General features: G+C 42.4%; 2 protein-coding genes across 5 annotated transcripts; one reads left to right on the top strand and one right to left on the bottom strand.

Annotated features, from left to right (window-relative positions):
- Positions 1–461: 461 nt before the first annotated feature.
- ccdc127 (coiled-coil domain containing 127) lies at positions 462–11,616 on the bottom strand. 4 transcript variants are annotated; one of them, XM_023330727.1, is made up of 4 exons: positions 11,596–11,616; positions 3,143–3,277; positions 1,867–2,111; positions 462–1,778 (listed from the first exon to the last, which is right to left on the bottom strand). In XM_023330727.1, exons 2-4 carry the CDS (start codon positions 3,270–3,272, stop codon positions 1,332–1,334), a joined length of 822 nt encoding a protein of 273 aa, XP_023186495.1. In that variant the 5' UTR covers positions 3,273–3,277; positions 11,596–11,616; the 3' UTR covers positions 462–1,331. The 4 variants fall into 4 exon arrangements, with proteins under 4 accessions (XP_023186495.1, XP_005799068.1, XP_023186493.1 ...); XM_005799011.3 differs by lacking the exon at positions 11,596–11,616 and adding an exon at positions 3,785–3,863; XM_023330725.1 differs by lacking the exon at positions 11,596–11,616 and adding an exon at positions 3,785–3,859 and having other exon boundaries at positions 3,143–3,280.
- sdha (succinate dehydrogenase complex flavoprotein subunit A) lies at positions 4,112–12,532 on the top strand. The gene is made up of 15 exons (XM_005799010.2): positions 4,112–4,187; positions 6,275–6,358; positions 6,472–6,633; positions 6,765–6,908; positions 7,093–7,257; positions 7,352–7,500; positions 7,583–7,707; positions 9,502–9,670; positions 9,754–9,949; positions 10,046–10,217; positions 10,326–10,444; positions 10,540–10,651; positions 10,741–10,871; positions 11,642–11,755; positions 11,836–12,532. Exons 1-15 carry the CDS (start codon positions 4,125–4,127, stop codon positions 11,920–11,922), a joined length of 1,992 nt encoding a protein of 663 aa, XP_005799067.1. The 5' UTR covers positions 4,112–4,124; the 3' UTR covers positions 11,923–12,532.
- Positions 12,533–15,483: the final 2,951 nt, after the last annotated feature.

Here is a 15,483-nt window from a genome sequence, read left to right as displayed (position 1 = left end):
AGAATAAGAGTTTCAATGACATATCTCATTATTCTATAATGGAAATTGTTGGGCACAGAGTATTTTTCTTTTAATTTCACAGTAAGTGGGGCTATAAACTTTAACATACGAGTTTTTTGTTGGAGAAAGTTCTCATTTGTAGGAAATAGACTCAAATATTTGCCCAAAAACTAAAAGAAACAGTCTGCCTTTTATTAAGACAAAAAAAAAATACAGCTCTTTGCTTCATTAAAACATTGTTTGTTTAATTTATTGTTGAGAAGATTAGAACAGAATTGACTTTTTTTAAGTTGGAAAAACTATTTGTCCCCCTGAGTACTTTCTACTTTGGGATTCTAGCCCATGTTGCAAAAAGTTTGTACACCACCAGATTAAAGGCTCTGCAAACAATTAAATTGAGAGCGCCCCCTTGTGGACACCAGTCATTGGTTTAAGGGGGAAAAGCAAACAACACAAACATGTTCAGTTCTTGGAAAAAAATATATTCAGATAATTGCACATAGTTGTTGTTATCAATACATGTGTACTCATGACATGAAATCCAGCACTTTAACAAAGTAAAAAAACAAAAAAAAGCATAAAGCCTGGTTCCCAATAAAAAGGCTACACATATGAATTCATTTTACATGAGCATTACAGTGCAGAACCATCTGAGCATTCTTGTGTTTTTATTGAAGTTTTATTTTACTTACACATGCAGCGTCAGTAAAGTGCCATCACCAAGATATCTCACAAAATCAAACATTTCAGACCCAATAAGACTAATTCAATTTCGATGGAAAATACTTTAAATGATTAAAAACTGAGGAAGTGGTGATACGTTGAAGCCAAGTCCCACCGTTACCTCCCACAAAAGTTCATCGACAAGTTATTGAAAACCTCCACTCAGCTTTAAAATATGTAGAAAATGATGTGTTTTATCAACATTCTGTGTTTTACTTCACTTCTATAAATTAAATCAAAGAATTTAACTACATTATCAGATGTGTGCATTAACCCGGATTTCTCTATGAGATAAAAGGGTAAAAAATAAAAAAACGTCTCAATTTCTTTGATTTAAAGTGCTACCGGACACCACCGGATGTATCCAAGTGCATTTTAACTTACCCCGTGGTTAAATTAAAGCTAACAAGTCTGAATTGAGGCCTCAGAAATTAGACATACTTTTATGATGTTCCCTTAACTCAGAGATCATGAATGACATGGGGAAAAACATCGGAATAAGATTACCTCTTAGGTATTTGCATAACATTCCTATCAGATGATCCCTGTTCCACATTAACTTAACATCCATCAAAGCCAAAAACGATAACAAAAGCAGCTTATGGAGGTCACTTTCCGTGACCTTGGATTCTCCCGTCGAATATGGCTTCTTCCGCTCTTTTGTGTTTCTGCAGAGTGATCTGCAGCTGCCAGTACTTCAAGTAAACCCACATGAGGCTTCCGTTCTTCCTCTTGTCCATGTTCATCAGATCCGCACAGTGCTTGTCTCTCTTGAAGATATCCTGCAAGTCAGACTCTAGACCCAGCTCCGCAGCGACGGGGTTTTTGACCACCTTCAGCAGCATGTTCTTCTCCATCTCCAGCCGCTGATCCCGGGGCTGGATGAGAGAGCAGTAGGCGTTCTGACGCTCAACAAGCAGACCCTCCAGCTCCCTCAGGGTGGCTGAGGCTCGCTGGTGCCACTCGGCCTCCCGTTCCAGGGCGTCACGCAGCGCAGCACCGGCGGCGCCAGATTTGACGAGCTTTTGTTTCTCGTCGTTCAGCGCCTCTCGCTCCTAGCGTAAAAAAAATACGTTTTTCTTTAAAGAGAACAGGAAAGGAACAAGAATGACGTAAAAGCGGGTTGAGCTAAAGGCAGGGTACCTGTTCCAGCTTTTTCCTTTCCTGGATTAGATGCTGGCTGTGAGAGACCAGGGCCTGCTGGTATCCTTTCACCCTCTGTTGCTCCTTCTCCAGCTCCAGCTCGAGCATAGCCACCGCCCTGCGGCTCTCTGTCAGCGTGTCCCGGTAGCGAGCCTCCATCTCGCTTTTTATCACGGAAACGTCTTTGTCGTACTGGACTTTGACCTTCTGGATCTCATTCTGAGAGTCCCTCGTCCATATCCAGCCTTTAAAAATAACAGTTTTTAATAATACGGCCACAGGGGAGCATTTTATACCTAGCTAATCTGGTCTTTCTGAAATTGAAATTAAGCGTATTATTATAAACCATCATAAAAACAGTCACTGCTTATTTAAAGGGGTAGTTTTAAGTTAAACTGACTTTTTTTTAAAGCTTTATGTCATGTTATGATGTTATTTTCTCATCAAAAACATACATGGAGTGTTGCCTTTAATCCTTCATGCATGTTTGAGAAATACTTTAATCTCCCTGGGCAACCACGTAACTGTGTAAAAGCAGCAGTCTTCAAACTCCATCGCTATTCTTCCACTCAGCTCCTTCAGATTAGCCAGCAGCAATTAGCAAACAACGGGTGGAGCAGCACATCAGCTCATTTTGCGAGCTACTTTGCAGTGCAGAGCTTGCAAAAAATATTGTTAAAGGGTTAATAGAGGAGTCTGAAGGTGAAATTTCAGAAGGAGACGGAATTTTTAAAGAGACAGAGGCCCAATTGCGAGGCACCAAAGTCAAATTTCTTTTTAAGTCTTATTTGATATGTCTGTAGCATTTTTAGAACATCTTAAGGCAGGAGTGTCAAGCTCCAGTCCTCAAGGGCCGGTGTCCTGCAACTTTTAGATGTGCCTCAGCTGCACCACACCTGAATGGAATAATTAGGTCATTAAGGCTCTGGAGAACTGATCTACACAAGGAGGAGGTAATTCAGCCATTTCATTCCAGTGTTTTGTACCTGTGGCACATCTAAAAACTGCAGGACAGCGGCCCTTGAGGACTGGAGTTTGACACCTGTGTCTTAAGGTAATATAGTTACGGTACTTGACTGTGCAATAAAATGGCAGAATATTTTTCTTTTTAGTATCTGCAAACAAGATTATCAACTAAATGCACAGGTTCCATAAAAGGCTAAAGTAATTTTCTTAAAATAAAGTCAGGAAACCACATAACTCTGCCTACTTTTTTATCCAGAGTAAAAAACACCCAATCCTAACACTTCCAGAGGAATATAATTGTGCAACTTACGAAATGCAGCCAGTCCCAGCATGGGGACCAGCAGGGCGTAGTTCCACTGGTGGCCACCACCGGCCCCTGCTTCCCCCCCTCCCTGCTCTGGTTGGATGTTCCATCTGGGGGGGTCATTCAAGTTGTTCATGGAGGCTGCTGGAAGGACAAACAAATAAAATAATCCAACAAAAACACATTTTTTATTTATATTCATTCCTTCTGTAGCTAACAATGTGATTCACACATTTGTCTGCAGTTATAAATAAAGCAGTTTCCAGACAAGTGTGGCCTGGCAGCTTTGATTATTGACAGCTCATATTAGTAGTTTATTTACCTTCAAAACCCTAAATTTAAGTTCAGTGTTCGTCATTAGATGTAAATATTTATTTTAGCATTAACAAAATGCCCGTGACTACCACAAACAGGCCTGCGTATATTGTAGACATGTTTTTACAGACTGTGGTGATGACGCCTGAGGAGGTTTGGCCGTTTAGCTTGACCAAAAACAAAGCTAGCACCAGCTAGCATGCTGGCTAACCTTTAGCTTTGCCTTTGCGGCTACAGTATTTAACACCAAACTATCAACGGAAAATATAGCTGCACCATAATTATATCACACCATATTTTTTTTCCTGCATTGTGTATGCAGCTGCCTCTCACCTTGAATGAAATGCCTAGGTCACTTATACATTTGCTCCTGCATACTCCGCTTATATAATAACCATTTGCTTGTGCACACAGCTGGACAGGGTGGTTGATTTAAACCGACTTGAATAAAACTTTATTTAAATATTACAAAACAACAACTTTTTTCTTTTTTAAAAAATTTCTTACACAGTTGATTGTATCTTCTTCTTGAAAACAATGCAATATTTTTTTTTATAAGTAAAATATATTAGGCATAAAATAGATAACCCCCCCTCTTCGTACAGTGGTTCCGTCCAGTCCGACAGCATATCTCTTCCCCCGACATCAGAGCAACAGTTTTTCAACCGACAACATGGCGACTGTACGCGCGGCGTCCCGTCTCCTCTCCAAGAGGGTGCTCTCTAACACGAAAGCGGTTAGTAGCCACATTGAAAAATAATTGGGCACGTTTTTATGTAGATGTACATTAATTATGTGTGTACATTTGAGTCATCATATTTAGATGGGCAGCAAACAAGTATCGCTTTCATAATCGCCGAATTGTTGCTTGCGTAACCTATTATATAGCGTAGGGTGTCTCAATGTGACACCTCAAGGAATATAATTATTGCCAGCCCGAGGAAAAGTATTGTTATTGTCCAACTATTCCATATTTATGTGTTGCAAATGATCAATTTAGAGCAATATTTGTGAAACGTATGGCTCATTGCTTTTTAAAAAATGTATTTAAGAACTCTATAATCCTTACGTGGACATGCATGCTCCTAATCTTTCATAAGTAAATGTATGCACACACGACAAGAAGCGGTTTATCACCAAGCAGAACAAATGTTGGCGTAAAATACAAATTTCCAAGCGTCTTTAAATAATTCTACTATGTAATCTTGCAGTGTTATGCATTATAAATCCATATTTGCCCTCTTTTTCGCTAGCTCCTCTCCCATTGTGAAGAGCTAATCAAATGCAGTTTTCTATTTCCATGGCTCGATGCGAGTTATACTACAGCTCTTGTTTTAAATAAACTTCATTGTTGTGGGTCACGCTTCATTATAGATAATGAATGCTTCATTATCTATAATGAAGCATTATAGATAATGAAGCTTAGTTTTGTTGTTTCTGATTTATTTTTGTTGGACATGGTGTTTAGAACAGGCATCTTTTGGTTTAAGATGATAGTAGTTGGCATTTATTGGTTTTCTACTAGAAACTATTGGACCCAATCCTAATGAAGTAAATGAGATCCTCAATGATGGGCTATGAAAAGGTCCAAACTTGTACGTGCATTACTTTATACATTGTTATGCTTTGGATTGCAAACATTTCAAAGGGGGAAACTGAATTACTATTTAGTGAAAATATTAATAGGAACATTGTTTTGTTTGTTTTTAAAGTGGAAATACGGTTTGACGCACTTGCTTATTTACAATCTTATGATCCTGACAAGACCACGTTGGTTTGTTTGTGATGAAAGTTTCAGAGATGATGGGGAGCACACTCAGGCAGACTTCCATTACTGTCTACTTATAGCTAAACATTTAAGTGCAACATCTTTGTGTGAAACAATATCTATCAGCTTTTTTTTTTTTTTTAAAAAAAAAAGGATTTATAGAGATTCAAGGGAAAATATCCACTACTGGTTCTTTAGATGGTAGAGACGGTAGTTTGGAAACAAAAGTAGGATTAAGAGGTCATCCCTGTTTATCCTTTAAAAATGTATTTTTTAATATATATATATTTTTAAACTAAACTCAAAGCAGTGTATTAAATTCCATGTTGTCGTTTAGTGAATGTAGAGACAGAAAATGGTAGTTTAGTGTGTCAAGTCCTTCATGGAACAGAAAGTAAAATATCTGACGTCTGAGTGTTTAATCAGCCAGTCACTGATCAGATCCGATCAAAACATATCTGGCAGATTAGAAAAATTGTATGATCCTAGTGTTTTTCTGATGCAACCATGGAGATGAAGAACAGATTTTTAGCAGCTGTAATAGTTTGATTAATATAGATTAGGTAACTCCTAATGATATCTACTGTCTGTTTCCTGAACTGAAGTTGTAGGAAAATATTTAATTGAGCTGCAGTTCTGCTTTGTTAAACCAGTACATAGCATTGCTTTGTGTCATAATTTACTGACAAACTGGATTCCTTCCTCCGTTGTCAACATCCAGACGGTCACTGTTTCATTTGCCTCTAGAGTCTTTTTTTTTTTTTTTTTTTTTTATCCCTCCAGGGGTTTTTTTGTGGGCTCTAGTGTCCCCTATATGACAGTTGGCCGACAGGAAACAGGGAAGGAGAGAGGGGAAGACATGCGGCAAATGTCGTCGGGTCCGGGAGTCGAACCCTCGACGGCCGCGTCGAGGACTCAAGGCCTCCAAATATGGGTCGCGCCAACCCCTTACGCCACCACGGCACGTCCCTCTAGAGTCTTTTTGATAGGAGCACGACCTTCAGTGGATTTCATGTAATCTTTGTGAGTTTTTAGCTGTTCTGCTTCTCTCTCAGGTCCCTGCTGCTGCAGTTCAGGGTTCCAGGAACTTTCACTTCTCCATCTACGGCAAGAAGAAAAGCGCCAAAGTAGCAGATGATGTGAGTTCTTCTTTGTGTGTGTTGAAAATCAGGACTCCTCCTCCCTCCTTTGCAAATCACCTCTTTATTAGAAGTTTTAAAAAATAGACCTTCTTTATCTCGACTGTCTCCAGATCTCCACTCAGTATCCTGTTGTGGATCACGAGTTTGATGCCGTGGTGGTGGGAGCCGGAGGAGCTGGCCTTCGGGCCGCTTTTGGCCTATCAGAGGCCGGCTTCAACACCGCCTGCGTCACCAAGCTCTTCCCCACCAGGTCTCACACCGTCGCTGCACAGGTACCCCAACACGATGGCGTATGTAAACAGGGCCGTCGGCCATTTTGGAGAGGAGTTTTGTCTCGACTCTACTTGCGTCTTTCGTTCTTTTGGAGCGGTGCTGTTTGGTAAAATATTCCTCTTGTTTCCAGGGTGGGATCAACGCGGCTCTGGGTAACATGGAGCAGGATGACTGGCGCTGGCATTTCTACGACACGGTGAAGGGATCTGATTGGCTGGGAGACCAGGACGCCATCCATTACATGACAGAGCAGGCTCCTGCAGCCGTAGTGGAGGTCAGCTCTGTCTCTGACGAGTTTTTAAAAAATGTTATTTTGCACATATTTGACTCTTCCAAAAGAAACCACGATTATTCAAGATGGCGCTGCAATATTAGCTTCTTTAACTCTATAAGAAAGCCTTCGAGTAGGAATGAGTCACAGTGATCGATATGAGACTCGTGTTGCTCATCTTTCTCAGCTGGAAAACTTTGGCATGCCGTTCAGCCGCACCGAAGACGGGAAGATCTACCAGAGAGCCTTCGGGGGTCAGAGTCTCAAGTACGGTAAGGGGGGCCAGGCCCACCGCTGCTGCTGTGTGGCGGACCGGACGGGACACTCCCTGCTGCATACGCTTTATGGAAGGGTGAGGACATCAGCTTCTCCCTCCAGCTCAGACCGAGAAGCTCATTTCGCTTGAACTGCATTTCACTCGTCGTTCTCCACTGCCTTTCCCTCAGTCGCTCCGCTATGACACCAGCTACTTTGTGGAGTACTTTGCCCTGGATCTGCTGATGGAAAACGGAGAGTGTAAAGGAGTTATTGCTCTCTGCATGGAGGACGGCTCCATCCACCGCTTCAGAGCCCAGAACACCGTCATCGCCACCGGGTACGGCAGGAACTCGGCTGCAGCTCAGTGTTGTCAGCTCAGGAGTCACAGTTATAACAAGATTTAAATGTGTGTCTCTCAGTGGTTACGGAAGGACGTATTTCAGCTGCACGTCTGCCCACACAAGCACAGGAGACGGAAACGCCATGGTGACCAGAGCCGGCCTGCCGTGCCAGGATTTGGAGTTTGTGCAGTTCCATCCCACTGGTGAGAAAAGTCACAACCAGAGTCGGAGGAGAGACAAACTGCTTTGAAGTGCCACAGAAATTTGGCATAATCTTGTAAGAAAGCGTTAATGTTTACATGTGTGGAACTTTGCCCCTGCTATCTCACTGAGCGGCATAAAGAGAGTCAAGAACAAAGCACTTAAGAGTTACAATCTTGTTGATTAATTGAAAGGAAAAGCAGCATTCCTTGATTCTGCTGGGAATGAACTCCAGCAGTGCAGAAACATTGGTGAAAACACATGACCATGTTTTTTTTTTTCCCCCTACATGCTGGATGTTGTTGTTGGCTGATTTTTGTAGACCTTGAACTCAAAGGCTGCAGCAGAAGGTGAAGCTGGAGACGTACAGGTGGACAGACATAATGCCACAACTACTTTAACTTGATATTTTAGACAAGATTAAGAAAAACTGTGTAAACAGTGACTTGGTCCAGGTTTTGCAGAACAGAACAAAAGTCTTAACCCTGCATGTTTTCACTTAAACAACTTTCACCGTGTGTGTGTTATAGTTTTACGTTTTGCTCGATTTCTGCCCCTCTGATCATCTGTGTCCAGCTTTTGGACACGGACTGAACCGTTTCTGTGTTCAGACGTATAATGCGACAGGTGTGTGTGGCTGAAGGTCATTCTTATTTTTGTTTCTGCCAGATATTTGACACCAGGCTCAACGGTGACGTTTCATAGTCATGCTCCACCGTATTGAAGGCTGTGTGTTTGTCTTTCCTCTTATAGTCTGATCTTTATACTTTTTTTCACCTGTTGGCTAAAGAAGCACAGTTAAATAGTGCGGGTCAAAAATAGTTAAGTTTGGATTTACAGTGATGAGCGTAGATCATTGAGGCCACCACTACAGCTGCCATTTAACTTGGAACTGAAGGGTATAAAAAGCTTTGTGAAGGAACGATGCAGCAGAATGTGTCGACTCGACTCGAAGGATGACATAAGTATTCAAGTTTATTTTTTGATTTTATTTTTGATTTTTTTTACATGGAACCTGAACGAGTGCATTTTTAGAGACTTTACAATGACGTGTCAATCTAATAGTAATGTAAGACTTGCAGTTGGAGAACCTGTCCAAGCCTTTAGTGTCTCACATTTATAAAATGACACTAAAAGGCATTTAGTTCTTGAAAATAATTCCTGGAAGTCAGGGCTGCAATGAATTAATTACTATTTTCATTGTCGATTATTCTATTGTTTACTTTGACGACTGTAATCGGATAAAAAAAATGGGCACATTGTTCTGATTTTTCATTTAACCACATAAACCTTTTTTTACACAATATTTGAAATATTAAAAAAAATGCAAATAATTAGGTTTTTTTTTTTACAATGCAATAACGTAGTATTCCTTTAATGAAAGCTTGATCACTTGTAGTAAGTACTGTCTACTGTGTTGATTATTGGGGATTAATAAATTGAAAGCAAAATGTGCCTAAGAGAAGGTTGGTTTAGCAGAATTTGAACCAGGTGAAGCTAGAAATGATACCTGAGGAGTTCTCAGGATATATTTATAGACAAATGTTTTTTTTTTGTTGTTTTTTTTTATCTTAAATGCAAAACATATATATTCTGTATACAGTTGTTGCTCAATTAGTGCTCTGACTCTTCTTTCAGCAAATGGGCAATTTTAGAGTCTGCATATTCCAATTAATCGATTACTAAATTAGTCAATAATGGATTAAGCATAATTAATTCCATTAATCATTTCAACCCTACTGGAGGCGTTATATGAACAATGCTTTCTCAGCAGTTTAACACGTGAATGTTTGCAGGGATCTACGGGGCTGGCTGCCTGATCACGGAGGGTTGCCGTGGCGAGGGAGGAATCCTGATCAACAGCGAGGGCGAGCGCTTCATGGAGCGTTACGCCCCCAACGCCAAAGACCTGGCTTCCAGAGACGTGGTGTCCCGCTCCATGACCATAGAGATCAGAGAGGGCAGGTAGGGAAGGACGCACACAGTTTTTCTGCTTCGTGGCTGTAAGCATGAAGCGGTCGATAAAACGGCCGCCCTGCTCTCTGTAGAGGTGTGGGTCCGGACAAGGACCACGTGCACCTGCAGCTCCACCACTTGCCTCCGCAGCAGCTGGCCACCAGGCTGCCCGGGATCTCCGAGACGGCCATGATCTTCGCTGGAGTCGACGTGACTAAAGAGCCCATCCCCGTCCTGCCCACGGTTCACTACAACATGGGAGGAATTCCCACCAACTACAAGGGACAGGTACGCTCCCCCCGATCCCGTTCGCCGCTCTCAAATGTCTCCTCAGACCGTTAACGGTGAATTTCTTTTTTTTTTTTTTTTCCCCCCCACCTTCAGGCGATCGATCACACCAACGGCGAGGACAAGGTGGTTCCTGGGCTGTACGCCTGCGGTGAGGCGGCTTGTGCCAGCGTGCACGGCGCTAACAGGCTGGGCGCTAACTCCCTGCTGGACCTGGTGGTGTTCGGGAGAGCCTGCGCGCTGACGATCGCGGAGGAGCACAAACCTGGTAAGACTTCCCCGCTTCTACGACAGACAACATGATTGAGGGGTCAATATGTTAAATCAGCAGTGTTCCATGTGAAACCACTGCTAACACTTCTTTACGTCGCTTTAGGAGAGAAGCTATCCCCGCTGAAGCCCAGCGCAGGAGAGGAGTCTGTGGCCAACCTGGACAAGCTGAGGTTTGCTAATGGAAGTCTGAGAACATCTGAGATCAGGCTGAACATGCAGAAGGTGAACACTTTGAACACCCACTCGGCAGTCCGCCGTGAATTTGGTAGGACGTGTTCTTCCAAAAAGCTAAAATCGTTTTGTTTCCCCGCGTCCAGACCATGCAGAACCACGCCGCCGTCTTCCGTACCGGCTCTGTTCTGAAGGAGGGATGCGATAAGATGGCCGACGTCTACCAGAGCATGGAGAAGATCAAAACGTTTGACAGAGGCAGGCTTCTGCCGTCGTCTGTGTACTCTGGGTCCAGCTGTGTGGGGAACTGACTAAGCTGGATTATTATTTTTTTTTGTGTGTGTTAGGCATCGTGTGGAACACAGATTTGGTGGAGTCACTGGAACTGCAAAACCTGATGCTGAACGGCGTCCAAACCATCAACGCTGCTGAGCAAAGAAAGGAGAGCAGGGGCGCCCACGCCAGAGAGGACTTCAAAGTTAGCCCTTAGATTTATATTTCTTTGACGTTACTGACCTTTGTATTTCCGTTTCTAGTAATTGTGACTTCATACTTTCATCTGACTATGATTAGTTGAGCATGATAAAAAGCATATCAGACTGATTTGTTAGAAAAATGTAGCTTCATTTTCTGACCACCTGGGGGCGCCCAGGGACTGAGCTTCCAACTCTTGATGAAAAGTCAAAGTGGAGTTAAAAATACGACCAACTTCACATCAAACCCATTTTAACTGGTAGAATTTCACACCCTTCATCCTAATACACACGTTCTGGACCAGTGGTGTCCAAACATTTTGCCATAAGGGCCAAAGTCTTTCAGTTGAAAGCACTTGGGGTGCTTGCTTTTCAAAACATTTTTAAGATTAGCTTTTTGTGCCTCATTTCATTTTATCTGCTCAATAACCAACTAAAAAATGTTAAATCTGATCAAACTCGACCAAATTTTTGTACCTAAGATGCTCTTTTAAAGAAAATGTTATCTGTAGAAAATGGCTGAAATGGCCCCGTCGCCTTGGACACCCCTGCTGTAGTCAAAACAAGAATCCATCCTAGCTAACGTACTTGATATTTGAAAGAACTTGTTTCAGAAAATGTTTAACATGATATTTAAAGCCAGGAATCTAGCATGTCCAGATACGCCAACACGCACTGTAAGACGACAAAACTGTGTGAAAATGTTTGTTGCACGTGTCCGTCTCTCACCCTAGTCCGTCGCCATGGCAACTTGATCGGCTCGTTTGTGTTTCAGGATCGTATCGATGAGTACGACTACTCCAAGCCCCTGCAGGGCCAGCAGAAGAAGCCCTTCGAGCAGCACTGGAGGAAGCACACCATGTCATACGTAGACCCCAAAACTGGAAAGGTATCCCGTGCTCTGGTTTGTCGTCAGCTCACCGTCATTAGCGATGTCTAACGCGCCTCTCTCGTTCCGACCAATCCCAGGTGACGCTGAGGTACCGCCCCGTCATCGACAGCTCTCTGAACGAACAGGACTGCGCCCACGTTCCTCCTGCCATCCGCTCGTACTGAGAAGCTCTCTCCCCCCCCACACAGAAGGATCATAAACGGCTATTTAAGAGAAGAACACCATTTCTTTTAACAGAGAAGGCGGTTCATGTTGCACATTTGTACCCATTTAGCGATGCTGATCATAAAAACTGCCAGTTTCAGACCTTGGTGTCACGTTCCTGCTTCTGTCCTTCTTGCCTGTTTAGCCTCGACTTATCTCAGCAAAGGTCCGGTGGATTCTCACACACCGCCGGAGCTCTCGGTTCCTGTCGATATTAGAAACGCTGATGAGTTGAACTCTGACTAACGTTAAATAACAGAAAAAACAACAGCGAACAAATTTCAGTAGTCGAGCTCTGCTTTCTGTGACACAATTTTCTCACGCTTGTGTCGTTCTAAGTAGCTCTGCGATTTAAAATGATCTCGGCTCAAAGAGGCGGTGGGGATGAATGCAATTCGATGCGCACGCGTCGCTGAACGAGCGGGAAGGTTTTTAAGTGTGTAAATATTTCAGAAATGTTCAATAAATGTGCTCAGATGTACGCACCCGTTGCATCATCTGCATGTTGCCGGTGTGTGATCTCCACACGGCTTCTGTTCAGTAATAAACCGGCTAAAAGTCCCGAGTGAGCTTCAGCTTTCTGTTTCAGTATCGGTATAAATGTTAACCAAAAGTAGCAGTTTGAAGATCTTCAACCACATTTGCATCTTAGCTTGTGGAACAAGGACTCCTTTATATGTTCTGCTGTCCTCCTCTGAGGACATTTTGCATAAAAGGTCAGCGAGTGCCTCTGTCGGAGTAACTACAGGGAAAAATGCTCGTTCCATTCAGCAGACGGAACAAAGCTGCGCATGTCTGGGGTTGAATTACACCTGGACAGACGTAACCCAAACCCATGAAGTCTCGATGGATTTGAAGGTGGAAGAAAGGCTCGGTTCAGAAGAAATGAAATGCACATTGTTCTTTATGTTTTGAATTGATTAAAAGGGTGACTTAAGTTATTTTCTTGTTTAAGGGGGGGAAAAGTGACATTATTCTATTTTTTCCCCATTTGTATTTGTTTTCATATACTCAATAAAGTTTATGCTATGCATAGAATCAAAAGCTCTTTGTTTTACCTTGTGGAATTAAAAGCAACAATGAAAAATGAAGTGATGGGTGCAACTTAAGAAAATATGAGTGGGAGTGTTGAGACCACTCACACTAACATCTTTAGCAAAGTTGGGACTTTGCTCATAAACTCACATTTTGGAGTCAAACATTTTTGCTTTCTATTGTAAAATATCTCAGAAATTTTGTTGCCTTTTTTCCAATAGGTCAATTAAAAATTGCGGCTATGTGCAAGTTTTATTTTGGTGGCCTGAGGGGAGAAATGGCTACTTTGTCACCTCTCTTCAAACGGTGAATTATAAAAATGAGCAAATGCCAGAATAACAGTTCACGATCGAGCGTCTCTTGAACTATAAAGATCTTCCCACACAGTACACCCTAACTTTTTAACATTTGTTTTTTTCTCTACCAAATATTCTTTGGTTTTCATTTGAATTGTACACAATACGTCAATACACTTGGAAAATGTTTGAAACAATTTATCAGGCTTTAGAGGGTTTGTGGTTTTTTTTTTTTTTTTTACTTCTTTAGTTACATTAAAAAGTGTGTAATGATGAAACGTAACACCAGGTCGTTTCTTTTTGTTAGTATTTTTACAGGTGCGGTGTGTTTCCGTTTCTCAGACTATCCAGCAGGGGGCCCTACACAGCCACAACGCCAGGTGAGCCAGAGATATGAGTGGACTATTTGGGGTCACCAGGCCAGCGGGAGGCGCTAACCCGTCATTAACGTCACCTCCTCCCCTCCCCCCGGTAGCATATTAACCTAATAACTGCTTGGGCCACTTTTACCAGCAACAGCTGAAATCAAGCTATTAGAATAACTTGCAATGAGTTTTTTACAGCTGTGGAGGAAATGTGGCCAACTCATCAACTCATCTTTCCATCATTTGTCATAATCCACATTGGAGGGTTTTGAACATGAACAGACTTTTCAAGATGATGCCACAGCATCTCAATAGGATTCAGGTTAGGATTTCGACTAGGCCAGTCCAAACTTTTCATTTTATTTATTTATTTTTTTAGCACAGCCGTTCAGCAGCGCAATTGCTGGTGTGTTTTGGATCATCGTCCTGCTCAGGAACCCAGGTTGGTTTCAGCTTGAGATGGAAGGACGTTCTCCTTCAAGATGTTTTGGCCGACAGCAGAATCCATTTGTCTCAGTAAGTCTTCCAGGTCTTGGAAGCAGCAGAACAAAACCAGAACGCCACACTACCATCATACCAACATCATACGGTTGTTGGTATGATGTTCTTTTTCTGAAACGCTGCGTTACCTTTACGTCAGATCTAATGGGACACACACACCTCGCAAAGAGTTCAGCTTTTGTCTCTTCAGTTCATAATCTCTGAAGTGGGGCAAGAAACCAGCAAGTTCCTGTGGGGCAATATTATCTCTTTCCACCCACAGCATCCGCTGTGACTGCAGTCACAAAACAGCCGGAGCTAAGCCAATACACTCCCAACCATGCACCCCCCCCCCACACACACACACACCCTGACACACGCACACACACACCCCGACACACCCCCACGCACACACATACATCTTAAACCCATTTAGACTTGTTGAACACTTTTGAATTCACTCTGGGAGTTCAAAAGTGGAAGTGAATGCCTGCATGATATCATAACCCTGAGGAGATTTCTTAAACTCACAACCTGTTTACGCCAAAGAAATAAAAATTAAAAAAAATCTGAAATGAAAGTAAAATTAAGATAAAGATCAAGAGTATATTTTTTAAATCCACTGTTAACACACTTAGTTGTTTACTTTCAGAAAAATACCTGCTTGAATACCGTGTCAAAAACATTTCTTAAAGAGAAAGTGAGAAGTACTGAGACCGTCTTCTTTAGCAGTGCTCCACTTTCACAGAATGTGTGTGCGTGCAGGCGTGGGGAGGGGTGCGCATGTGTGTGTGTGTGTGAGGGGCCCACCACAACCATCCCGGAAAAAAAAAAAAGCTGAGTGCACCCATACATGTCAGTGATCTTGCATTTGGAGGGTTTTTGCAGAAACTTGATACCTGTGGTGTCAGAGGTGTCAGACATTCACAACCACAGCTCTTCAGTAGATCAGGCAGGTCAGGTAAGGATATCCAACCTGAACAGAACTGTTACACTAAAGTATATTAAAAAGTATTCATACCTTTCTAATTTTTTTCCCCCTTCTCATTTGACCACATTAAAATCGCAAACCTCCGTAATGCGGTGCTGTGTGGACGGTCCAACGCGGAGCGGAAGGAAAACGTTTTACTATTACAAATCCACACAGTGCGGCTTGCATTTGTACTTAACCTCTTTCAACCATAACTACAAAGACAAAATCTGCCCTACACAGAAAATCACCCAGAACACCACAGCCGTCACCCCAGTGAGACACGGTGGCAGCATTATGAGAGAAGGGACGCAGCAAATAAAGCCGCTAAAAAATACAGAGCACTACAAACTTGAACCGTTTCTCACAAAAGTC

This window comes from Xiphophorus maculatus, chromosome 3, assembly GCF_002775205.1.
Source record: "Xiphophorus maculatus strain JP 163 A chromosome 3, X_maculatus-5.0-male, whole genome shotgun sequence".
NCBI lineage: Eukaryota > Metazoa > Chordata > Actinopteri > Cyprinodontiformes > Poeciliidae > Xiphophorus > Xiphophorus maculatus.
Note: the sequence above shows the minus strand (reverse complement) of the source record. Positions and strands in the feature narration are given on the sequence as shown.

Coding starts and splice junctions, on each gene's coding strand:
- ccdc127 (XM_023330727.1), bottom strand. CDS start 3,272: ATGAACAACTTGAATGACCCCCCCAGATGGAACATCCAACCAGAGCAG. Junction 2,112..3,142: donor GCTGGGACTGGCTGCATTTC/GTAAGTTGCACA, acceptor TTATTTTTAAAG/GCTGGATATGGACGAGGGAC. Junction 1,779..1,866: donor AAAGGAAAAAGCTGGAACAG/GTACCCTGCCTT, acceptor TTTTTACGCTAG/GAGCGAGAGGCGCTGAACGA.
- sdha (XM_005799010.2), top strand. CDS start 4,125: ATGGCGACTGTACGCGCGGCGTCCCGTCTCCTCTCCAAGAGGGTGCTC. Junction 9,950..10,045: donor CCACCAACTACAAGGGACAG/GTACGCTCCCCC, acceptor CCCCACCTTCAG/GCGATCGATCACACCAACGG. Junction 11,756..11,835: donor TAGACCCCAAAACTGGAAAG/GTATCCCGTGCT, acceptor GACCAATCCCAG/GTGACGCTGAGGTACCGCCC.